The sequence below is a fragment of the Charadrius vociferus genome, unplaced genomic scaffold, assembly GCF_000708025.1.
Source record: "Charadrius vociferus isolate BGI_N301 unplaced genomic scaffold, ASM70802v2 scaffold190, whole genome shotgun sequence".
Taxonomy (NCBI): Eukaryota; Metazoa; Chordata; class Aves; order Charadriiformes; family Charadriidae; genus Charadrius; species Charadrius vociferus.
Window position 1 is genome coordinate 1527165 of NW_009646608.1, and position 26515 is coordinate 1553679.

Genomic DNA, 26515 nt, shown 5'->3' on the forward strand with positions numbered 1-26515 from the left:
CACTTAGTTTTACACCAGTCTTGACGGTGATGTGGTATACAGGGTCTGTGGTGAGTCGGTGGGTTTGTTATCTCTTTGTAGCCATTTCAGAATTGCTTTCGTGTCTCTGTGATCAGGAGGAGGCAGAGGGGTTTATGCTGGACGGGGAGGTCCTCTGAGCATCTGTCGCCTGTAAATGTGGCTTCGTCCCACGGAGGGTCTCCTTCCTGAAGTTCCTCCTACAGAGCTGTTTCAGCTTAAATAACCAGTTAATTTACTCAATTTAGAAAAAAAAATCTTTTAATCCACTCCCAGAAATAAAGAAATCCATGGCGACACAGTCTCAGAGAGATGCAGCTGATTTAGCAATAGGCCTGACTTAATTTAAACAAAAAAAGTCAATTATATGTGAACATCTTTCTTGCCAGGTTGCAAAAAAGAAGAGGCGTGATCCTGCCATTGTGCCGGGTCTTTGCACAGGGCATGCTGCCGCTTCGGAGTGGCTCTCCGAACCCCTTTGCTCGCAGTTTTGACGTTGTGGCATTTCATCTGTCAGGAAGGAGCAAAAGAACAATTTTGCTTTTACAGCTTTCTGGTGCAGGGGAAAGCAAGCCGTAACAACATTTGCACTTTTTCCTTCGGCTTTGCTAAGAACTGACTGTTTTTCAGTGGGAAAGGTGGCTATATTTTGCTTGAAGGAAATCATTCAAATTCTGGGCCGTTTTTGAGTGTCACGCAATCAATTTTGAATTTAATTTCCTTGGGAATATGTTGTGGCCCCTGACCACAAACAGAATTCCTGTGTCTCGCTGTGCATGAAATGTCAACATTCATTAGAGAGCAGGCTCTGAGAGAAATGTAAAATCATTAAGGGCTTGTTCGGGGAAGATAGGGTTTTTCCTTTCAGAGCTACGCACTTCAGGCTTGGACCTGTATGTGTGCACAAATGAATATCCTGGGCACTTACTGCAAAGCCTTTTGAATGAATGACGATTTTAATGTATCCTTACCCTTTAACTGACAGGCCGCTGAGCTGGCCTCCATAAAAGGTACCAAGGCAGAATAATAAACTATTTAGAGAGATACAGAAAAGTGAGGCGAGAGAGAAAAGACAGTGATTATCTGATAGCGTTATACAGAAGTTGTCAGAAAGGGTCGCACAATGGGAAGGAAATTACTAAAGAGGGAGCCATTCAAGAAGTAAACTATACAACAATTGTAGGAGCCAATTAATTGGTAACTTATTGGACACAGAAGCTTGCAATAGATGGCTGACTGGTTGACAGGAGCACCGTTCCCGTAAGTGTTTAGAAATAATAGAGTAAATTTCACCACTTCACATACTGAATAGTCAACTGTTGCAATGTACTCTAAATATGCTAATCCACAGTGCCCAGTGTCCGCCGGAGCAGGAGACCCATGTGTCTAAAAAGTGGAAGGCTACTATGGCACAATACAAAGAATTCACAAAAGACCTAAATGATCAACATTAGAAAGTTGTTACTTTCTTTCTACTTGCTACTTATAAAAGAAAGGCGTTCGTGTTGTTGCATATTCATATCGCCTGGCACGTTTTAACGGGTCTCTATAATTGGTGCCGGTGTGCCAATCACTTGGATAGCAGGCAGAGAATGGGCTCCAGAAAGCATCACGTACACCTTGGAAAAATAAATAATGCAGCTCCCAAACCACAGGCGTCTTTCATCCACGCTTGACCCCAGTGGGGAACCTGGAAGCCTCTACTTGTCCATAGTTGAGGTGTCTTTTGGGAGCACCTCCCGTTTGCAGAATGGTCTCCTTTATTAATCGGTTGCCTGGCTGCTCTTCACAACCAGCTGAACCTCCCCCTCCTGCCCTCATCAACTGAGGATCGACAGAGAGAATCTGTCAGACATTTCCACCCAGACTGGCTTGTTTTCAGCCTGAAAATTTTCTGCTTTCGGCTTTGTAAAAAGAAGTAGAAGGTCGTGTTAACTGAGCAGCAGTTTCAAGCCCGTGTGGGTCCTGGGAGCTTTGGGAACTGAGCAACAGTGTTAGCTTTGCCACTCTTTTGGATCTCCTCCATGGAGAGATGACTTGGTGATGGAAAGCGGTGCCAGGAAGGTGGGTTTTCAGGGTTTGGATCCCTTGATCTGAGTCACTCTTCAGGTCTCTGCATAAGCCAAATAAAGTTAAAATAGACAGCAACCTTTGCAAAGCAGGTGTGAGTGTCAGCCCCTCTGCACAGCACTTCTGTGAAGTGCTGAGCTTTCTGGATGCAAGGGATTTCTTGTGTAAATACTCTATTATTTATGTGTGTTGTCAGTGTTACTAAGTTGGACTTGAAATTAGCTGAAGAGCTTCAAACAGATCACAGGATGGCTCAGTCTGAGTGAGGCACAGTAGAGTAAGAAGGATGAAGCAGGCTGGGAAAGCAGAGATTTCTCTAGAAGCACTTTTCAGTGCTTTTTGGAAGGGAGGAGTTAAGTAAGAGGCAGATGGGATGATCTGGCATGGTGATCTTTGCTGGCTGAGAGAGGCGGTCACACTCCCCGAATCAAGTGGCAGATCCCCCTGAGGTTTCTGAGAGACCTTGGAGAGCTTTGTTCTTCAGGGAAATGGAAGATGCTTGGTTGACAGGAGATGTTTCTTCAGACCACCACACCTCAAATTAATAGTTGGAGCCAGGGAGGCAACTGAGGACGTGTCGATGGTGGTCTTTGCACTGTGTGGAGTACCTGCTGCAGGCTGGGTCTTCGCATGCTTAAATTATGTAGCACGTTATAAATAATACAGTAAAACTACTGTGATTCAAGTCACATTTCTGTGGTATTTCTTAAGGCAATGATGTGATGAAGCATCCCAGGTGTGGCCACTTTGTGTCTTTCACTGGTCCCGCCCCTCCCTCCAGACAGATTTGAGTTTTACGCCTATTGTAAATATTCATTTCCAAAAAGTCTAGTTTAAATGATGAAATCAAGTTCAATTTGAATTTAATTCAAACCTCTACACTTCGGTTCAAATGATGTTTGAAAGGAATGGTTCCTTCTTATTGCTGATTAAATGTGGGACAGGTCATGTTTTACTGTCCTTTTTATGACTGAGCCATTTACTGCTGCAGTGGCTTGGCCAGCTATGTGATCATTTAATCATTTAATGACATTGTTTTTCTCTCTCTAAAAGACCTGAGCATTTTTCTTTGCAATGCAAATAATGAAGTGGTCTGGCATTGCCTGCCTAATGAAGCAAGGAAACCTTTCAGTTCAAAAATTTCCTGAAAAACGATATATAAAGAGCGTGGCAGGAGATACGTTTGTGAAATGCTTTGTAGCTTTCAGTCTATGTTTTGCCGGTGTTTCCTAGAAGATGCTGCTGTTAATTCAACGTGGGATCCCTCACTTGTATGGTCCAGGTTTGCGAGCTGATGAACGCGCGCTGCTCTCACTAGTGCTTCCAGAGACACTTGCTCTCCATCCCATCTTGTGCCTTTCCATGGGGATCCAAGCACTTACTGGGCAGCAGGTTGCAAAGTGGCATTTCTGGGTTGATGGTTAATTTGTCCCTCTCCTTGAGTGCTGCTTTGCCTTCCTGTTTTCCCAATCTATTCCAGAACCTATTGGTTACGAATGGCCCAAATCCTCATAGTATTCTTTATTATGCAAAGCTTGATATTACATCCAAAGCATACGATTGCAAGATAACTTTTTACTAGACCTGCGTGCCTGTCCGTGTTGAAGCGTGAAGCCTGCCTGAGGTCAGGTATGAGCCAGGTCTTGTTCAGGGACCATGTTGTTGTGCAGCAGAGGCTATGAAGGAAACCCTTGGGGATAATGGGGATAATGGGCAGCAGCCCCGTGGCAACTTGTGTTTCCCTCTGTTTTCAGTGAAGGTTTCCCATTGCTGGATTACACCGCAGGCAGCCACTGGAGTGGTTGTGTGCCATGAATATTGGTAACCAGCCTGAGTCTGAGGGCCTTCAGCACTAAACATCCCTGGAAACAATTCTGCCCACTGGATGCTGATAATTTTTAAAGTGCTTGGAACAGCCCTTACCTAGCAGCTCTCAGGAGGTGGCCCACAGGAGTGGAAACCAGCTAGAGCATCTCAGGTCTTTCCCCATGACCCATTGCTTCCTACAGAGTAGTTCTGGTTTTATTTGGCTTCTTCCATTTTCTTAGCAAGATTACGGCACAGACCAACAGAACTTCAAGGAGGCAGTTTTCAGGTGAATTTTTCCTTTTACTAGCCACAACTTTGAAGCACAAGACACAGGCTGTCCTGCTGTTGCGGAGCACACATGTATGGAGGGCTCGTGGGATGGTCAGGTGGGGAGATCACCAGGGCTGGTTCTTGCTTCTCCCATTTCTGTAGGTTCTTTAAACTCCCCCATGAGCAAGAGAGGAACTGGATTCCTGTTTCCCATCTGATGAAAAGTGTGCACCCTTTAACTGCTCCTCCAGTAAACCTCCCCTGCCTTGCCCCTCTGCTCCGACACCCTGACACATGCTAGGGCTGATTTAGAGCTGCCTTTGTCAGACAGTGTCTTAAAACACAAACCAATGAAACAATAAAAAGCAATAGCCTGATACTAATGAAACACATTGTAATTAGAGCTGGCTGGGAATTTTCTAGTGAAAACAGGCTTTGTTGGGAAAAGGTGAATTCCCCGATACTGAACTATTTCACATTAAGTGCTTCAATTTTGAAGACTTTGTGCTGGAGCCCAGGCATGGTGTTTTGGAAACATCGCTGCTTTCCTGCCAGCCTCCCTCAGACCCAGCACTCAGGATGGAGGCAGCCCTTTCCAGTTGCCCTTCCAAGCCAGAGCAGCTGAGCAGATCTAACCACCAGCTCAGAGTTTGGCTCCTTGGCTCTGCGCTATTGCATGCTCAGGAGCTAAGAAATTGAAAATCCAGCGTTCGCAGTGTTTCCGAAGCCACAAAAATCCATCAAGGGTTAGCAGGCAAAAAGGTATAACTTCTGGCTCAGGAAATCCTGTTGTAAATTGCTGGTGGCTGGGAGAGTGCATCAGGGAAGCACTGCTGTAGGTTGGCTGGTCTTCTCCTTCCCAGAGCGCCTGTGTTGGAAACAGGCTGTTGAGCTGGTTGGATCCTTGGTCAGTCTGATGTAAGAACCCAGGCGATGGCTCACAGAAGCTGATATGATTTAACTTGGTTTAACCACTTTATTGAAGTGTTCTGGGTGCTTCATCTTAATCTGAACGCGTGGTTGAAAGCTTTCACATTTCTCGTGATGGTACCTTGGTTTTCAAGCAGCACAAAGTATGGTTTTGGGCAAACACGAGTGAGGATCCTGATTTTCTCCAGAAGGCAGTTCTGCTAAGAGCATCAGCTAAACCACACTGACTTTACTTAGCAAATCCCAGTAAGAGAGCATAGCACCACTCCATAAGTATTTAGACTGGACTTCACTGAGGACTGTGCCCTGAAGAACCTCACTCAAAGGTCCAGCATGTGATTCTTACCCTTTTCCCCTTCTTTCAGATGGCCGCCCAATTGGCGTGGAGGGCATCCAGGTGCTGGGGACAGGAAATCTCATGATCTCAGACCTCACCGTGCAGCATTCTGGCATCTATGTGTGCGCCGCAAACAAACCTGGCACTCGGGTGCGAAGGACCGCGCAGGGCAGGCTCGTCGTACAAGGTGAGCAAACCTGGGGCTTGGGGAGCGGTGATGCCCACTTTGCTGTTCCCTCTGCACAGGCTCTACGTGTTGCCTGGGCACTGTAATGGGTTGGATTGGACAGATGCTGACTTTGCTTCTCTGAGCAAAGGGTATCAGACAAAGGACTTCTTTTCTAGATGTGTGGTTTTCCGGGGGTGTGTGTGTCTTTGTGTCCCATGCAGGTGAGTAGCAACCAGGTATCATTCAACTGAGGCCTCAGCTGCATGGGTTGCAATGGTTTCCCACCCCATCACAGGCATTTATTTGGCTTAACAGACACTGGTTGTTACTTGTTATCATACTTGTACATCTTAGCAGAAAGCCTGGGCTGAATTAATCAGCCAAATTTGTCTCTTACCCCTGCATGGTCCTTAATGATACGGGGATATGGGCACTGTTCTCATATTGAACCCCTCTGTATGATAGATATCGCTCTTGCAGTGATAACCAGGAGTGGACGTCACTCAAGAGTATTGCTCTCCAACTGAAATGGCACCAGTAAGTCTAAACCCATTTCCGAAAAGTCAGTGAGACTGTTTTCTTCAGCAGTCAACACTGCATCTGAGCCCCTTGCCACGACGTGAGTAAAGCACCTTTTGGGGGAGATGCCCAGGAGATGCACATTGCTCCCCTTCCCCACAGCAACTGTCCTGAAATACCACTTTTAAAGGGTGATCCAGCCCAGACTAGAGATCAACACTCAAGAAACCAAACAAATCCCTTCCACATGCTCCGTGCAACCAGTCTCCATGGTGAGGGAAGCCAGGCAAGTATTTCAGAAGGCAGACCCAGCTGGCAGCATGCTCTGAATGGCAGTAATCCACCCCTGATTACAGGCACTCACCCCCTCTTCAACCTAGTCCACTTAAAGCATCTCGCGCTCTCATCAGTTCACTCATTAACTATTGACTGATGATATCCTGAATCTAAAATTATACACCTCCTGCCGGAGTGAGCTAATTGAACCTTTCATGCTGGTGATGGGGAAAGTGCTCTGCTCCAGCCCTGATGCTCACCTGACAGGTTCTGGGAGTCGCTGCCAATGATCCGGCACCGCACCACTTGTGCAGCAGCCACTGTCCCTGGGTGCTGCCATCCCTTTTCCCCTTTGCCTTGGCAGCAGCAAGGAACAATGTAGAAAGGGTGCTTATACAGGGCTGCTCGTGCCTCCGGAGTCCCATGTGCTGATCAGACACAACAGGAGGTGAAAACTTGCCGTTTCTTTTGCTGTTGGATTTCTGGGTGAGCAATGCAAGGAGGGGGCCTCCCAGCTGGCTGGGGGTGGGCACACCTGTAAGTCCGCTTATTAAGAAACGCCAGCCCAGGCATTAAGAACAACCTCGCTGTACTGGTACAAACCCTTTAGAGCTGCTGCAGGACAGCTCTGCACGTGGTGCATGTAGCAGAGGTCTACTAAAGCCAAACACAAAGCTGGTGTACAGGAGTCAAGCAGGCAGAGCCAAAAGACATTACTTGGGAAGTCTGTGAAGCGGTAAAAATACAGCTATTGAATACTGTTGGCTGCTCCTGTTAGCAGTTGGATGAGAGGTGGAAAGGTAGCACAACTTCTCATTGCTACTGATGGGCGGTTTTCATTGTCTTTGGAGATTTGAACATCAGCTTCTGAACAGCTGGGCTAGTGCTGGAGTTCATCTGGGATTGATTTACTCTGGATTTTCACCTGGGGAACCAAGATGAGAATTTGTCCCTAAAATGGTAATCACAGGGCCATCGGAGTCTCGCCTCACTGTGGAAGGGGGGTGCTCCTGTGTTCATCGTTAGCAGAGAAGTTGGCAGTGGAATGGAGAAGCATGGCCAGCGTGTCCTTGGTGGAGCCCTTAGACATGAGCTACAGTGCCCAGGACCCCCAACCTGTGTTGCCCGTCCATAAAATGCTTCATGTTTTTCGGGGGACTGTCATTCCCAAGGGAAGCTAGTAGCAGACCCTAGTCAGGCAGCTGGACTCATCCCAGGTCTTCTCACCCTCCCTCTTGAAGCAGCTTTTCCATCCTCTGAATCTCATTTTGCCTGAATTTTCCAGCTGAGAGGTACAAATGATTGCTGTTCAGGTTTGTCTGGGGAGAAAACACCGATAATGACTGACATGGGAGACTGTGGGTTTTATCTTTGTCAAGATGTCAGTGATGCAAATTACATCCGTAAGAGAATAAAAGCAAAGAGCCGGCTATCAAAAGCCTGGTTGGAGAGGAAGTTAGCACAGGGCGAGGACAATACAGCGTTCTCAAAGCACGCCAGGCCAGGTACTTGCTGCCTTTATGCAGGGGCCCTTGAAGTGCCTGGAGGCACAAATTAACTTGCCCCTCGTCTTTTGAAGGAGGCACGTTTTATAGGTTGGAAACTGGGGGAGAAAGGGCGATGTTTCCTGTTGTAAGGCACGGAGTTAGCGGGAAGCTGGGACTGAGACCACATCCACCCTCCTGCTGCCAGCGGTGGTCTTCGTCCCCATCACAGCAGCCGCATGGACAGAGGTGTCCTGGTGCAGGGCTCTGCTCTTGCTCCGGCAGTAACGTCCTTTCGCATTGCAGTCTCTGCTTCAGATCATCTAGTCTTATTACCTTCCTGGGAATTCCTCCTCCCTTCAGAGGAGAAGGCGTCAATCCCCCCGCTCCCTCCCTCCCTCCCTGCCCTCCCCTGGCCATTTAGGCTCCTTTGATCTCTTTTGTAAGGTTCTCACACAAGAAAGTTTCCATTTTCTCTTCAGATCCTGGCACAGCCATTTGAATATTGCTTTGTGCCGGGCTGCGAATGAAAGTCTCACGGGGGGAGTTGTCGAAGGGCCGAATGCATCGCTGGCTGAAACGGAGGGTGTGCGTGCGTGTGGTGCAAGGGAAGAGCAGGCTTCGGTGGCGAGGAAAAAAAAAAATATCTCAAAGCGCTTTCTCTCTACCTCCTGTGCAATCTTTTGTGCTTTATTATGTGTTTGGTGTCATAACAAACTGATGGGCTGTGAATGGCCAGATGGTCACCAGTGTTCTCCACTCCACGCTTCATTTCCTCCTGAAAGCTATGCAGAAAAATGAGATCCCATCTCATAAATGAGTGCCCATCTTAAGGACATGTTTTTGAAGGCTCTGCTGACAATGACTGCCTTGTTCGCCTTGCTTTCTGCTGGCAGAACCGGGCAGCGCTCCTTGGTCCAGCAGATCCAGCCACCGCTGCGTTTCCTGATGTTTCTTCCATCGTTCTTGCTCACTGGCGTTGCAAGCCTTGGCTGCAGGGTTGAATTCATCAGCAGATGTATTGTGGTTGCTGTGCTTTAAGCTCGGCTTCGTGGTATTTGGTTTGTCCTCGAGTTTAGTCTCAAATTCATGCTGCAAAAACAGCTTCAGTACAAGCTGCATGGGTCAATGTATGCCATGTAGCAGTCCGCTTCCTGACCTTGTTTTCCTTTTCAAGAAAAGCCACCACGTAGGGACAGATGGGCTCTCAGATCTGGTCCGTCAGGATGCTGAAGTGAGCTGGGGTGCCTGGGCCCTCTGGAGCATCCTCCTGGGAGGACACCAGTAGGTGACGTGGGAACATGTCCCACTGCTGCGGAGCTCCAGCCTGCACGTTGCCAGGACAAGAAGTTCATGATACCCACTGAGGGCTGATGGACAGCCTCCATGACAGCCTTCTTGAGTAGTTTCTGCCTGTTTCCCAGGGGACACAGTCACGGGTTCCATATTTGGCCCTAGCAATCCCACCAGGTCTACAACTTAACTATTGAAGCTACCTACGTAAGCATCTGGGCATCCTCTGTAGTCAATAGAGAGAAGCCAAGTGGGCAGCAGTTCTTCGTCTTAAATCTCCTGTCATCTGATGCTGTGCTTGACTGGCTTACCCGTTGACCTGTCTGCTCCTTTATACCCTTATTGTAGGTTCTGGTAGCCTAATTTATACGGTTTTGTTCTTTCCATGTTATTCTTCCTTCTCTTCACCCCAGCCTCCCTCCCTCACCCTGCCACTCTGGCTACTTGAGAATTAACGACAGCTTCATACTGAGGTGCAAGGGGCAAGGATTCGTCTGGCATCGGTGCATTGGCTGTCGGTACTCCCCGATCCTTAGGACAGCCCTTCTCAGCGAGCTGTTGGGTGCTGCCATAAGCACCATGCTGCAAACTCCCGGCAAGGGCAGCGAAGCTTCCTGTTGTCTTGAGGGACACACTGGTGGCTGGTCACTATTGAGATGAGATGTCCCTAAAGATACTGGGTTCGTCCGGGTCTCTTGTCACAACCCGTTGTTACAGTGCATCTTCGTGCTATCACAGTTTGTTGAGCACAGTAAAGGCTATTGAAGCACTTCGTTAACAATTCTAGGTGTGGTATTAAGTGTTACTGCTTTTTGATACCAATGTCACGCCTTTAAATATTCATTAAAACTGCATGATCCCCTCCTTCCCCTTAAGTCCTGAATAATCAATGCTTCTTCACCAGCCAGGGCCAGATCCTGCCCGCTCCTCCTCCTCAGGTTTAAATCCTCTGCTCTTAAGTGTGATCTTCATTAATATCTTTGTTAAGATCTTCATGGAGGGCTGAGAGATGCTTCCTCTCACCGCCTGCCATAGCCTTTTGGCATGTAGGGTGGAAGGGGGAGACACGCTCAGGCTGCTGCGCCTCCGTGCAGGGCGAGATGAGCACTGACAAGATGCTCTATTAATTATGAATGACGAGGGGGGTGGAGGGCTGGCAGCAGGCAGGGCTTGGCTGAAGGCAGGGCTTTGCTTCTGCTCCTTTCCCGCTAAGCCAGAGCCAGGGATGGCAGACTCGCGGTTCCTGTTGAAACCATTTGAAATAGCAGGGAGAGAACCTGGGGGCAGGAGAGCAGATGTTCTTCTATCCAGGAAAGGTTCCATTCACCCTGGGTCACGTACCAGCAGCCACCTCGGGGCACCCTGCCTGGGGACGCTGCGATGAATGCCAGGTCAGGTGCTCGCTGGTCCACAGTAGCAGAGGGATATCTCCTTGCAGCAATGTCTGTCCCCAGATTAAGACCCTGGGGGCATCTGGACCATGTCCTTCCTCTGATGCTGTTGGAAGCCAGTGATGGGGACACGGAGCCTTTTAAATCCATGGGTTTCTGCTGCAGCCTGGGCGCTTTTGCTGCTACAGCTTCACACTGCTGTTCCTTCTGCACCCAAAGGAGGAGGGTGAGACCTGAGAAAGACAGAGTGATGCCTGGAAAAAGCCAGGAGGAGCAGAAGGGTATCCTGTGTCTTGCAGTGAGGGGTGCCACTGAGCAGGGACAGCTCGGCACAGTGGAGGTGGGAGCCGTTCAAAGGAGTGGCTGCCTGCTCCCCGGAGAGTTTAAGCAAGTTAAACAGGGGCTGGGGTTTTCATCTGGTTGTGTTTAGCGAGACAGCGAAGAGGAGGGACGGCGGAGGGGAGCAGGGACCTGAGGAACCCGAGGGGCCGCGGTCCTGAATAGCATCGTTGGCGCCGAGCCAGCGGCCGCAGCTGCACGTTCGTTACCCCCCGAGTCACACGCGACACTGCTCCAATTACTCCCTCTTGACACGGGCTAATAAGGGAGGGTAAGGAGAGCCGGCGATTCCAGAAGGGTTACGCCGGATGCCTCTTACCGTATTTAAACTTTGTTTCTGCTGGAACAAATGGTGGGTTTGAGATTTGGTGAAGCCGTGGAGAGGGAGGGAGGCACAGGCAAAGAGCCAAGCGGCGGGGTCTTTAATGAAGCTTCGGCGAGGAGCTGGGAGATGGCTGTGTCCTTCCTTGGCATCGTGGTTTTGCACCTGCAAGTATTGCGGGCGCAACTCTTGAACCCAGATGAAAGCAGGGAGGTGCACAGCCACTCGCAAAATAATTGCTCCTGCAAAACCGCGCCAGCACAAAGCAGGGGGTGGGAGGTTAAGGAAGTCTCGAAAATCAAGTCTCTAATGCTCTCACTGTACTCTACAAAGGGACCATTCACTGCAGGGAAGAGGGGTTTTTCCCCTTGTTTATCCGTGCTTCCAACTTTTATTGAACCCATCCTGAATTTTACTTTAATTTATAAGTCTAGAGGGGGAAAAATGTAGGAGGGGAAAAAGGACAAGGGATCGATTGGCACCTGGGGAAGTTTAGCAGGAGGTTCGGGAAATGTGTGTCCATTAGGTTGCTGGGATCAGGTTCATTAGTAGACCCGAGCACCGGCAGAAGTGGCCTGACAATAAACTCTGCCGGTGGGTACCCCCTACTGCTAACATCAGTCAGACCTGCCATGCTCCGCTTCCCTTTGATTATTAAAAATGAAAGAGGGGGCTCCTTCAAGGTACACGGGCTCTTCAGTGAGTTTCCGTGTCTTTTCTGCTTGCAGGACTTAAAACATGCATGACTTTGCTCTTACACATAAGCACTTTTTACTGTGGTTTGTCCTTGTTGCAGCAGTAGCGATGCTCTTCCCTTGTGTGCATGCAGCTGGGGAGGAGCTTTATCACCCCATGCTGTTGCAGCAAACCCTGAGGTTATTTTTTGGCCATGGACCACAAGGCTCTGCTCTTACATAACCGCTCCCCCTTGCAGCCTGGCCACCACTCAACACATTTTGCTGGACCAGTTTGCTCCCTTCTCCCATCCCCAATTGTTGCTAGTGGCACAGCCCGCCAGCCCCATGCTTGGAAAACGCCAGCGAGTGGCACTGAGCTTGTGTCCCTGGATAATCTTGCTTTTCTTGGAAAAATTTAACGCCAGCCATCCATTATGTGACACTGGTCAGTAAATTCATTACAGGCCCGTGCCTTTCGTCTGTTTGTCTTCATTGCGGCTGCTGCCAGTTCCACCTGATTTTAGGTCTCAGCAGCAACGTGGAGTTTATTTATCACTTTGCCCTTTGAAGCGTAACTGCTTGAATAAACTCACCTCTTTGGCAGTGTCTTTCAGGCTCTGCTTTCTGTAGGCTGGTACACCGTTTTATTCTGATAAATGATTTTAAATGTATTTTGAGCCGCTGGAAAGGGCGAAATCACTTTCCATTTAAAAATGTTATTGTGAAAGGTGAAAACATTTGGTTATGAGGTGAGCAGCAGTTACAGGCATGGTGGAGTCTTCTGCCAGGCTTGGCAGGACCCCAAGGGTCCCCGGCTGCAGATCTGGAGTAAAAAAGGCTCCCCAGTCTATTGCTCCCAGGAGAGTGAGCAGCAAATCCGACTGGGGAAAGAACAACCTGTCAGATAGCCATATGCACATCCATACATTACTTCCCATTTGCAAGCAGCTTGCTAATGCCGTATGGGTCCTTTGCGTGAAGCCATGAGACATTGCTTTAGCTCTGCCGTTGATGAAACAGCAGATCTTCCCAACCACAAATACTATAATTGCCATGTGTAGTTGCAGCCTTCGTTCGTCACGTCTCTTCGTACTGTCAATATGGGCTGATTTTTGAAAGCCTCCATAGCAGAGGGTTCATTTCTGCCAGGGTCATGGCCCTGCGTGGTGCCGTGCACTATGAAGGGTTACGCATGCTTTCCATTTCATATGTGTGCTAATGACCGGAGACTGCTGACCTTCCAGCCTCCTTCCCTAACAGGCAGGATGCAGTTTTCAATAAGCTTTGTCAGATATGGATTATTTTGCAGCATCGGGATTGCTTTTAGTGGGAGACTGGGGGGAGCTGAAGGGGCTTAGACCTTGATGCTGTTTGCCTGAACCTTGCAGGACTCACCTGGGCTCTCCCTACAGCACTGAGCTGACCTTCAGGTCCCTGCTACGAAGCTGCGACTGCCAGGATGGGCAACCAAATTGCACCATCGCATTGATTACAGACACACCACCCAAACCATAGTTATCTGCTGCCTATGCTGTGGGTAGGCCAAGTATCCCGTGTTCCCAGGCAGACGAGACTTACTGAAGCCCAAGCTACGAGGTTGCTCTTTGTATCAGGATAAAGTGGGATCGTCATGACATTTCTCACCTTCCTCCTCCTTCCTCCTTCCAGCCCCTGCAGAGTTTGTGCAGCATCCCCAGTCCATTTCCAGGCCCGTGGGGACTACTGCCATCTTCACATGCGTTGCCCAAGGGGAACCGCCCCCACAGATCACTTGGCTGAGGAACGGGCAGATCCTGGAGACCAGCGACCACATTAAGCTGAAGAATAACAACAGGTAAGTCCTTATGTGCTGGCCACTGGCACTGCAGCGCGGGGTGGAGAGCAGCGTGAGACGCACAGCCGGGTTGTGCCATTCCCCAGTGCCAATCTGCGCATGTGGAGGACTGACATCACCTACCTGATGGTCCAGAAGTAGCTGCTCCCAAAGGTGTCATTCTTGGGCAAAGAGCAAGTTGGCTGACACAGGCTTCAGCTTTTGTGCAGGCAGTGGATTTGAGGCAGGTGTGTGTAGTAGTTCATTTTGGACTGTTTGGTGAAGGTTGGCAGAGAGCGATGGGGTCTGCAGCACGTCCCGGTGAGCCATGCAAGCCCTGCTTTTGCCGTTGCCTCGTTGTGCCCCGTCAGCCTTGTGCTTGAGGCCAAGATGGGCATGAGTGATCCAGAGAGACTGCAGCCCTGCTGCTTAAGCACCTTGAAAAGGGAATGCCTTAGAGCCGGCTTGGCTTCGGCAGGTGACGTGGGTTGCTGTCACGCAATGCTCCCCGACCCTGCTTTTAAAAGAAGGGTGAATTAAAAACCATTATTTTGAACTGTTTGGACTCCAGTGGAAAGGGAAGAGGGAGAATGTTGGGGCTTGCTTTCTACATTAGCAAAGAGCTAATAGGAAGGAGGCAATGTTCAGAAGCAGGTCTGTGGATTTAACTTGGGCTTTGATGTACTAAAACACTGCTCCAGTTCTACTAGCTGCACTTTTCAGTGCTTTATGCTGTATTGTACCAGGACATCAGCATTAGACTTTGACTGATGATGCAGGAACCCAGCAAAAGTTTGTCTTCAGTCCTGATCATCATCTGGGTATTTCTGGAAGGATCAAATGTTGTCCCTGGGGTTGGCAGGGACCGCACTCACAGTGGAGGAACCACTCTTTAACCCCTGAGCATTGACCTGCCTGGGGATGCAAATGCAAATACACTTTTCCCTGAAAATACTTGAAATAATATTTGCATGTAAGCTGACTTACACCGAACTTCAGCCTTTTATCTCACCGGGGAAGAGTGTTTTCTCTGAGTACTAAATAACTGCATTTTCATGCGAGGGGATGGGGATGTTTGTACGGAGGAAATGATACGGTGGGATGCACTTAGTGTGAAAATTACAAGTTGACAACATAGTTTCTATGGAAATAGCACAGAACAGTATACTGAAAAATAATAGTACCTGTGTTGTAAACCTAAATTATTGATAGAGATTTGTACTCTATGGTGTCATATAGCTGCTATCTGCATTAACAAATGCGTCTCATGAATGCGACTACGCAGCCTCTCTGGAGGGTCCACACCTTCAGTTTAGATTGCTGGGAAATGCTGTGCGGGCACCATGGCTTGTTCCGCCAGAGGGAACAGCGATTTTATTTTTCTAAGTTTCTCTATAATGTGGCTTTTTGTTTGGAGGTTTGAGGCTTTTTTAAAGCTTTGTTATATGAAGGAGGGAAGGATGTGAGTTGCAAGGATAAGGTGTGAGTTGTAATAAAATCTTTTCAGTCGGTGGAGGTTTTCTCCGAAATGGAAGTTTTTTGTGCTTCAGGGAGCGTTGTGTGTGCACAGACAGATGCCACTCATTCCAGGCTTGTGGTCTTCTAGTTCATTGCATGGATTTCTGAGGCATGCCTGCCCCTGTGATACAAACAGCAGAAATGGGAGAAGGGAAATTAGTGCATCCCCTTTTATTGACCAGGAAGCGGACTCAGAAGTCACTGAAGACTTTACGAGCAGTTATTAAATCCATGACAAAACCCACACTGAATCCAGCTCTATGTCTCGCCCAGATGTCTTGCCCATGAAATCATTCCTCTTCACTGTTTGAGGAAAGTAAAAGTAGGGTCTTTGGTCCTGGTCATGTCTCCTGGCCAGGTTCCTGTGCCTGGAGCTGCGCTACACATGCATGTGAACTGCAACTTGGTGAACATTGCTGTAATCATTTTCTTATGGTAATCATTTAATGCAATTTAGCGTCAGTCTTTTCCACTGCAAGCTAAATGATCAGATTACATTACATCTGGCACAGGCTGAGGGAGCTCAGCCGGTTACTGGGGCTCAGCTGACACGTGGCATCTTCTCAATCTATAGTAACGCGATTGTAAAGCTGAGCCCTAAGGCCATCATACTCAATGATGTTGAACTTTTGGCTTCTTTCGCACCAGTCTTGGTCTACTCTGACCCCCAACTTCAGGCAAGTGGCCATGCCTGGTGATTTCCAAAGCTGTCAGTCTGAAAAATGCCCTCGCTGGTACAGCAGGGCTGGGTGCTCCATGAATTGGAGGAAACAGATCAACGGCTGGGTTTTCTTCTGAGCTTTTTCAAGTTGTCCTTTGTTTCATTCTCATGGGCATGACTAAGTGCTGTAACCCACTTAGTTCCAGGCAGAATCAGTTTGTGATTATGCCTTGGATTTATCAGTCTATTGCACTTGGAAAATATTTGTCCGTGTAAAGATGGATCTCGAATCTACTAGTAATGAAGCTACTAAACTGCACTATGAGCTTTTTAATTAGATTACATGGTTTCCTAGAAAATTCATTTGGATTAAAACTCTGCTTAGTATGGCAATAAAGGTCTGAATGCCCCCAAAGGGATTTTTAGAAAAAAAAAGAGTAAATCATCCCAAATCATATCATGTGCTAATTGATTGCAAAATGTATCATTATGAGCAGCTTTGTTCTTGTAAATGAACACAGCCAGAAGTGAGGTCCAGACCTGCAGAACACGGTGCGTGCGAGATGCTGCTCTGCTCCTGCAAGCTTGAGGCATCTCTCCTGTGGGCAGTCATATGTCTGCACAGGCCCACAGCCGATGGGAAGATCTGTCTATCAAACTGTTGCTTCAAAAAGTTGTGAAGGGCCCTTTGGCATCTACGTCGCTCCACGCTGTCTCTCATATGAAGTAACTGCAAACCCAAGGAGAGCAAATCCTCAAGGTCAGGGGACCGCAGAAGGCCATCATCGTTGGGATGGGACAGCAGCTTCGGAACTGGATTCACTGCAGATTGGATGTGGCTGATGTTATGACATCAAGACAGTCACTTGCTTAGCAACTTCCAGCCGTTCAGCACAGTAAAATAAGCCTCACAGGCTGCGTCCGATAAATACCTCTTCCCTCGTGGTCCCTCAGATGTGAATTCTCATCACCTGATGTGTTGACGGTTTCTGGGCACATTAGCATTAAAGATCAGCCTTCTGCTGTGCCCTCTCCAGAGGTGGTTGTTATGTTTTGAAAATGCCAGCTGTGTGGGAACAAAATATCCAATCGATGATTAGCAAAAATCAAAAGCAGTTCTGGGATAGCAGATAATTGTTAATGAAAAATGCATGAAGGCGCAGGCGTAGGGAATTGTGGGGTTTTCCATTAAAAACTGTGAATAAAAATCACTGAAAGAGTTGACGATGGGGCTGTCTTGCCATGCAGTCCCTGGATTGGGGACGGAACCGATGGCTGTCGGGGTGATGCTGCAGTGGACCATGCGCTCGGATAGATAAGCTGATGGAGCCTTTTTGACTTTGGTGGAGCCGTTCCCATGTCCAGCAGCTGCAGGGTCTGTCCCTCTCTGCCGATCAGAGATGCCATTTTGCCTGTATTGTTCCTGGGGTGATTCAGATTAATCACAATCCAAATGCCTGAGAGGTGTAATGAGCATTTCCAGCAAAATTCCCAGCCGGCATCACCAGCCTGTCCCAAAAGCAGAATGCAGGAGGAAGGGGCGGTTACTGGCCAAGTTAATTGTGGGCTTGTGTAAAATCATGCTTTCTTGGTTATTACTCCAAAATTTACAAGGAAGTATGAAATAGTACCCGAATTACTGCTCTGAAAGGTTTATTGCTTTTCTTCCTTTGACCCAATCAGGTTCAGGCGGGCAATTTTCAGCCTAGAAGTATATCATACTATGGGGTTTATATTGCTGTAATAGCAAGGAACAAAGGCCAACGTCTTCAGAGAAGGCAGGCTCTAAATATTGATTTTCCAAGAAGATTTTATTTACAAAATGGTAATTAAGGGACTTCATTTGTTCCACCGGAAAAAGGCTTCGTTAGAACCTGGGCTCAGGTGGCGTTTGCTTTCCTCAGTGACCTTCGCTTGTGAACTGTCTTCTTTTTAAATTCTTCCTCACTGATTTGCACTTGTTTTAGTTCCCTGAGAATGACTGACTTCAAGGGCTGCGAATGCTCAAGGTTCATCAGAGAAAATATTCCTCCGTAAAGGAGCTTTGGGACCGCTTTGCTTTTCTTGCACTTGTTGTGTTGCTTAATCCTAGCTCAAGCACTTGGGACAGGACAACCTTTTTGGTACCAAACTCAGGGAAACTGCAAACCTGTCATTCACAAGGTGGCTTTTTTCTATAAAACCCACTCTAGCTGGGGTCGGAGAGATGCAGATGGGTTTGTACATCCCTTCGTGGTGCACACACCCCACAAACTCTTGAATTTGTAGGGATTTGGACACCTTAAGGGAGGAAAGGCAAGCCTGCAGGTTATTTATGCAATGACTTTGAAGACTGTTCGCGACTACGGGAAGGTACCGTATAGCAAATCATGTCTCAGTTCCCAGAAGCATGACAAATAAGGACGTGGAGGACTGGGATGTGAACCAGCTGCTCCTGATTTAACGATAATTTATGGGTTTGACTTTGTTTGGAAGACATGTGGAAATAGCCTTCGCAAGGAGACTCTCTGCAACGGCGCCCAAAGCCCTGCTAAGCCGTGGAGCATCAGCGTGATCCCGCTTTCCCCGCAGAAAGCAGGGATCCCATGCTGGGATCTCACAGCTGTATTCTGTGAAAGGGACCTGCAGGAGCCCCAGAGCAGCTGACGGCGATGGGCATCAGTCTCTCCTTCTCATGTGGCTGCAATGATTTTGCTACCAAGTTGCCCGTGTAATTTTTCTTTGTGCGCTGCTCCACTGAGCTGCTGTTGAAGCGCATCGGGGTTTTAAGTGTTTCTTCAAACTGTTGCATACAGCGAAATACATCTGCAGAGATTGGTCCTTACACAGGAGCCTTGGAGGCAGGACCGAGCCCATCACGGGGCAGCCCAAACTCAGCCTCCCCTGGGTTAGGCTGGGTCTTTTTCCTCTCCAACACCTGCGCCCCTTGCTGGGAAACAGGTTTGGGGGACTTTCCATTTAGCGGCAGACAGCTCTCCCAGCTGTCTGCGTTAGCAGTCCTGCCAACATAGGCATCTGCCCTCCCTTCAGGAGCTTTTCCTGAGACGTTTTGTGCTTCCCTGTGGTCCTGCATATGTGAAGACTTTTCTGCTCTCTCCCTGGGATAGAATTCAGTTAAATCTGTGATTGCACTCTCTGACTTGTGAAAACAGGTTGAGTGGCAGCCAATGCGTTCAACCACACAACCAGCAAGTTTGTAGTGTGGAGCAGCTCTGGCTGTTGTCTCCTGCCTGTGCCAGAGTGCACTTCCCAGCTTTGCAGGGATGGGAGGACACAACTCCACCACCGTCAGTGCAGTTGGACCCTCTTGCCTTGAATGTGAAGAAACAGACCTCTGAAAAGTCTTTTAATTATACATGGGAAATTGGAGCCACTCATTTGCCGAAGGTCTTCTGTATGGAGCTCATTGCTGTGCTGAGATGTGCAGGGCTGAGTTGCAGCAGCAGTTGGATGTGTCCTTCCCACCTGGAAAGGCTCAGACCACCCCTGATGTGGACCAGAGCTGAACCAAGGGACCCAGAGCCTCCAACGCTCGAGACTTTAGTGTCCAGTTGGATTGTGGAGCTGAGCCAGCTGCTGCTTGTCCCCAGTGTGGTGCCTGAGCAGTGGCAAGTTCCCAGAAGGGCTCAGCATGTTTGCTCAGTGTTATGTCAAGACAGTGCAAACGCAGGTATCGTGAAGCCAGCAAAGAAGGGTGAGCATTTCGGGATTAAATGGTGCCACTGCTGTGCCTCCTGTAGCAAATGCGATGCTGTTTACCATGTCCCATTTGCAGAAAGCCCATCCTACAGCCAAATCCCCATCCTGCCAGACTCCGTCCTCTCCCGGAGCTGTGAGAAGGAGCGGCATCTCTAACCAGCTTTGCAAGCTGAGAGTGTGACGGCCCTTTCAATCCCACACCGACGGGGAGGGTGGGCTGGTTCCCCACAGCACCGTGCACCCCGCTGGGACCAGCAGCATCCCTCCAGAAACTGCGCTTGGGTGAGTCTGTAACCACAGAATCATGCTGGGATCCTGGCCAGCGGGCTGCAGAACCTGCTGAAGATAAACCAGTTTGTGCCGAAAGGGATCCTTCTCCTGCGCAACACAACCCAATTTCACCTAGGAAGCCCTGCATGATATTTAATTTCTGGAGTTGTACGAACATGCTTATAGAGGAGTGGGGAAGATCTGCAGCGTCCCTCTGGGCCGGTGACAGTCACTCTTCAAGCTTTGCACCTTATTCTCAGCCGGTACAAGGCAGCCTTCAAAATACAGAGCATTTCTGCAAAGCTGCCAACAGCCAGCACTGGAAGGAAAAAAACTCCTTTCCAGCACGGCACCGGGAGCCCAGGAGCGGTTCGTTTGGCACAACGCGACCTGTAACAAATGGAGGCAGAGCCGGGCACAGAGACGGGGCGTCTGAACGGGGCGCTGGTGGCTTTCTGTAGCTGCCGGCGCTTAAAATGCTCTCCCCGCTAGCCACAGCCTGCTCTCTGCATTAATTTCATCACACTCCCTCTTTTGTGCGCCTGTGTGCGCGCGCATGCCGATAGCCTTCCAGATGGGCCCCTCTTCTTCTTTGTGCTGCTGAATCGATGAAGAGGCTTCCTTCAGTTCTCAGACTTTTTCAGAGGAGCCTTTGGAAAGCCGATCTCCGGTCACCGGCCCGGACCCCTGACCCGAGCCAGATCAGTCATCCTGATTGCCTATGAACTGGGAAGACAGCTTGGGAATACCGCGGCTTTCGAGCAGCGGAGGCCTCTCGTTTCAGCTCAGCCGGGTGTGAATCTGCAGCGGCTCCTCTCCCCACTTCCATCAATGCCTGTCAGGGCATTGTGCGGAGATTTGATGGAGCCCTCGGCTCGCCGAGCAGCTTTGGTGACCAGCAGAAAGCCTTCTGGCATCTCGCCTCATCTGACGTGCTCACGGCGCTGCCAGTCTGGCACTCGCAGGAAAGTTTTCCAACAGCAGATGTCCCAAAGTGACAGATTTTTTTCCTGTTGACGGGAAGAAATAAAAGGACACTGCATATTTCAGATGGCTGACGCACAGAGATGCTCTGCACCTCCTTGCACAGCAACTACATATTTTCCTTTTGTTTGAGCTTTCTTAAAAAAAAATAAGAAAAAGAAAAAGACAAAAAGCAGCAAAACCTGGGAGAGGGGAAAAAAAACTGAACCAAACACTGACCCTGCCACGCTGTATCCACCACATCCCAGGGGGTGATGCGTTGGGCAAAGGCGGGAAGGATGTGTCCATAGTTAAGATGAAAACGGATGCACAGCAGAGGTATCAGCTGGGATGATGCTGCGATTCACGTAACTCACTGCCAGCTCCTGCCCTCCTCATCGCAGCTACCAGCGTGCTTCAGAGATCGCGCCGGGGCTTGCAGGGAGCTGGGCAGCCTCCTTTAGAGGACTGCCTGGGGGTGTTAGAGGGACCGACAGAGAGAGAGAGAACCCTATTCTCATGAAGCTGGTGTTTAGATGCTGGGTATTCTGCTTGCCAACTTCTCCACACTTGGTTTCTGCTCCTTACCCTGGTTCATAGGCATAGCTGAAAATCCAGTTGTTTTATTGACCCCCTTGCCTGCGCGTTGTTCCAGATAGCATGGGCCCCAGGTAACGGATGGCCCAGGCTCTTACTGCGTGGTACATCTGAGTGCAGCCTTGTATATCTCAATGAAAATGGACTTTTCAAAGCCTGAAGCAAGTTTCCAGCTACCTGCCATGTCCGCTTTGTGGAAATATATTTTATTTATTTCTTACGACTTGACTGTGGGAGGTGTCCCTGCCCATGGCAGGGAGGTTGGAACTCGATGATCTTCAAGGTCCTTTCCAACCTAAACCATTCTATGATTCTACGACACCCTGAGACATCTGCAAAAGGGCAGCTGGGATATCCGAGGTTCTGCCCAGCTCTGGGTCCCAGAGGCTGAGTGCTGTCCTGCTGCAGGACCACTGGCATCCAGCACATCACCTGCGTTGCACAAGACAAGCTTTGCTCAGCCCCTAATCCTCCCAGGAGAGAGACGTCTTTGGCCCCAGCATCGTGCTGTTGCCACCAGGCTCCTTGCACCCTTGCACTGCTTTCCAACCAGGCTCCCCTCTTCCCTCCTCCCCATCTTTTCCTCTCTCCATGTAAAGCGAATTAATACACTTGGAAGCTAAACATTCCCATTTTTTCCTGGGCTGCTTTGTGCTTGGGAACCTTAAAGCTCCTCTCGACATGCGTGCCAGCCCGGCCTGGCTGCTCCTGGGTGCCCAGATGCACAGCGGCCGTGTGGAAATAATCCCCGCATTGACGGGGCAGAAGGAAGCGCTACTGCTCCTTCCACACATCTGCTTTGTGCAGAGCTGCAAGTACAGCTTTCGGACGGCGTAATCCTGCCTTCTGCCATCTGTCCTCGCAGGATTCAGCCCTTGTTGACACAGTTGAGCCACACATCAGGGTCCTTCCTCCCTGCTCCCCCCCCGCCCCCTCCCCAGCTCTGCCTTTCTCCTTCCATTTAATCAGATACGTTGAGCCCGTGGCTATGAGGGGAGCTTAGGGCTGATTCTCTAAAATCACCATATCAGCTGAAACCATCACATTTGATATTCCATTTACAATGTTTCCAAGGAAACAAAGGCACAGGACATAAATAGATGACTGTTAAACATTTGCTCACTCACCATGGCCCCGATAATTTGCAAGGCAGAAAAATGAATGTTAAATCAACAGCAATAATAAATTTTAATATAGGAAGACCAATATTTTGCTGCAATTAGAAGAAGCGTTCTTTCTGACATACAGGCAGGCAGTGGCAGGTTATTTATAATTTTCATTTTCCATGTACAATTTTTCATTTACATAAAAGGCAGCTTTGATTATGACTCCCAAAAAGCCATGAAGTGCCCCTCGCATCAGCAGGGATGCTTGAGATTTACTCACATGCAATCAGGTCCCAAGTCCACTTGGAATTCGCTGCAGGAGAAGAAGATAATTTATTTCTCCCTAGAAGCAACCAGTGGATGTGGATTTGGTTAGGTTTGGGTCATTTCTTACAGAAAAATAGCAATGAAAAAGCTTCATGCAAGCTTTGTCTTAAGCCAGTGAGATGATGCTGGAGCTCGGAGGCATTGTGGTCTCCCAAACATTCACGCCAAGCCAGAAGCAAACCACAGTTCAAATGAACTCGACAGGACTGGAAAGAGAGATGCACAAATAGGGATTAATCTGGAGTGGTGCACGTATGGGTGATGCTCAAAAATGGAAGGGGAGGCAGCGGTGAGTGGTGTTTCATTCAGTGCTGTGAGGGGGATATCATGTAGCCTATTTATAGGGCTAGTCAATCCCCACAATTTGCAGTAACAAATGCAATTTACAGTGGTGTAAAAGCTGTCACCAGGTTTAGTTGGTCCAGTCTGGGCCCCTACTGGACCTTTATTTCTGAGATTTTCGGCAGGATGCCCTGTTTGTGAGAACATCCTACCAGGACTAAGAGCACTGTAAGCATATTTTATCTTAACCTTAGCTGCTGCTTCAGGGTCAGTAAAAACATCTCCAACATCAAAGGCTGCCTTTCCATTTCCAGCTCGGAGCTGGACACAGTGTGGTGAGACTTCCCACCCCATGTCTCGGAAGGGAGACATACTGGGTATTTATTTATGTGGCCTTGTGTCTGCTGGATACTCACTAATTGAATCACGTTGTTCCTGGCTTGGTTTCTGAGGAAGGGTGCAAGCCCTGGAAAGAGCAGGGCTTTCATTGATGGGTTCACAAACATGTGAACAAATCTTACTAAGAAAAGCTGTTTTGCACGCTGAATGGCAAGATAGAGCTAATGTGTCGCTCAGTTATTTCTGACTCAATATTTGTTGGCGTTGTTTTAAAGATACTGGACAGTGCAACCCTTGGGCTGGCCCTGAACTTCCTCTGGTTGTACGCAACTATTGCTGGAGGGTCATGCAGTGGAGAAAGGGCCTTCAGTTCATGTGGCCACATGTACAAGGACTCTGATGGTCCCTGTGCCCATCAAGCCACTAAACGCCCCTCATGGAGGTGGTGCAGAGGTGGGCACCGTGCTCAGGAACGCACTCATTTGGGAGGTTGGTACATGGCTGGCTTTTCCCCCTCCTTCAGGGATGTTTCCCACCAGGGTACCCAGTGTCTGTCTTTATCTTGGAGGCTGAAAACAGCACCTAAGCCTGGTGTGGAGGCCCCCGAGAGCAGGCTGGAAGAACCGTTCTGGTTGCTGCTCTGGGAGAGCAAGCTTTGATGCGCCAGCATCAAAAACGCGCTGAAAGGTTTTGCAGACAAAACCTGCGACTTGCTTGTAAGCTTTGGCTTTTGGCTCATGGTGATCATGTTTCTGAAAATGCAGAAGCAGGAGCTGAGGCTGTAACCCTGCCAGATAAGTCAGCTAATCCCAATGTTACCCTAAGACTGCTCTAATGTGCTATAATGCAATTAGAGCATCACCAGAGGGCTTTCTGGCTGCGCTTGATTAGACTTGGCTTAGCAACCGAGTGCGGTGCCTGGATGGGTCTCACTGGTGTGTACTGGAGCTAAGCCAGTTAAAGCTGGTTTGGGTGTGTGGATGCACTTGCCACAGTAGTGTGGCTGGGATCTTCCTAAATTCAGGGCTTCAGATCCTGCTCTTCCCTTTCACACCCTGTGTCCCCATCCGGCTGTACTTGAACCACAGTCTCTGCAAGTTGAGACAGAGATAATCTGCCCAGTCACGGGATCTGGGGAATGATGTATCCACCTCCCGGGCTTTTCCTTCCCCAAAAGCACCGGCCCACAGCTTCTTGGAAGCTTTCTGTGGAAATAGAGGCATGTGGGATGCCCTACCACCAGAGCCAGCACGGGGGTCATGGCATGGCTGGAGGGCAGGGACGTCTGCTGCAGAGCGCTCAGTGAGATGCTTGTCCCTCTCATGTCCCCACGCAGCACTCTCTCCATCTATGGGATCAACCAGGCAGATGAAGCCATCTACCAGTGCATTGCCGAGAACAGCGCCGGCTCCACGCAAGCCAGTGCTCGCCTGACAGTCCTGTGGGCAGATGGGCTGCCCGGTCCTCCCCAGAGCGTGAAGGCTGAGACGGTCTCTGCAACCACCATCCAGGTGTCTTGGAAAGAGCCTCTGCAGAACACCAAGGAGATCATCGGCTATGTGCTGCACATTCGGAAAGCTGCAGGTATGGTGCTCTACCCGCTGCCCAGAGCATCCTCAGTCTTCCCATAGTTTAGAAACATGGCTCGCTAGGTAAACCAGGTCTGCACTGCAGTAGACAATGCTGCCACTCATGTTCTCCATCATCTCCATATTTCTGAATGTCCTGGTCCATCTGGGGTGCCCCACGTCCCCCGTGGCCAGTTCGGCCTAAACCACAACACTGAAAGACAGACATGAGGCCGTCACGCTGATGTAAATACCAAAAGGGTGGGGAGGGTGAAGCTGCGTGATCAGATCTTGCTGGCAACTTAGGTCACCAGTGAAGCACCCAGAGATGTCAGCAGAAAATTATGTGGGCAGATACACACCCACCTCAGGGACCAAAATTACCACTTGCAACACCTGTTTATTCTCTGTACCTCTTGCAAAGCCTAACGCTGCTCTGTTCTCTCTTCCTTTGTACTTCAGATCCCGTAGAGATGGAGTACCAGGAGGCTGTTAGCAAGAGCACCTTCCAGCAGCTAGTGACTGATTTAGAGCCTTCGACCAGCTATAGTTTTTATATAAAGGCTTACACCTCCCGGGGTGCCAGCAAAGCCTCAGAAGTCACAGTGGTGAGCACGCTGGGAGAAGGTAAGGAACGCTTTGCGCTTGGACCATCAGATGCTGAAACCCGCTGTGCGTAGCAGCAGCGCCCATCGCCCCGATACCCACTGCGGAGCGCTTTGGCACTTAGCCTGCCGTGTTGATGCTCCTTGTTCCCGCTCCTCCCCGTACTCTGCGATATCGTGTAAAATTCTCTAGTATCGTTACGCAGGGGCTGACTGATTGCCTCAAACACAGCATTGCCACTCACAGCTGATGTTGTAGCAGGGGGTGAGCGCAAGTCTGGCTGGTCTCGTGCATTGCAGCTGCTCTGGGCTTTTCCTAAACTGCTTGCTAAATGCAGATTTCCTGTTCAAGCAGCATCTAGGCATCCTCCAGCAGCTCTGGTACTCACAACTCTTACTTGATAGGTACCACTGAATTTGGATTTTTTCTACTCTACCCCGGAGAAATCACACTAGAGCTGAGCTGTCCTGACCTACGAGTCCTTGCCTTGGAGCGGCCTGCTGTTTCAGTGGGAAGTTAGGGTAATCTCCAAGGCTTTTTCCCTGACTCGGCCTCCCAGATGTGGCCACCAGTTAGCTTCCCCAGTAAGAAATTCGGTGTTCTAATGCAGGACCCTTGCACACAGACACCAAACTGTATCCACAGCCGCAGCGTGATCTGTCAGCCGGCACTTTAGGAACGTTTTCCTAGAGTCTCACATGCCTCTCCAGCACCTCTGAATCCTGGCTCATCTCACATACTGAGACTAATTTCTTAGGACCATTGCATCGTTCTCATGAACACTCATTAATTACAAATTCGCAGCGGAGAAGGCCTTGGGTGTGGGGATGTTACTTAGGATCGAATGAAAGAGGGTGTTGAC

At 49.2% G+C, this 26515-nt stretch overlaps 1 protein-coding gene across 1 annotated transcript in view; it reads left to right on the forward strand.

The window, feature by feature from the left end:
- Window positions 1-26515, forward strand: part of IGDCC3 (immunoglobulin superfamily, DCC subclass, member 3) — a 94867-nt gene that overhangs the window by 61358 nt on the left and 6994 nt on the right. The window contains exons 6-9 of the mRNA XM_009887405.1: window positions 5463-5621; window positions 13573-13738; window positions 24816-25063; window positions 25510-25674. Coding sequence (XP_009885707.1) covers window positions 5463-5621; window positions 13573-13738; window positions 24816-25063; window positions 25510-25674 — 738 coding nt within the window. The remainder of the gene's footprint in view (window positions 1-5462; window positions 5622-13572; window positions 13739-24815; window positions 25064-25509; window positions 25675-26515) is intronic.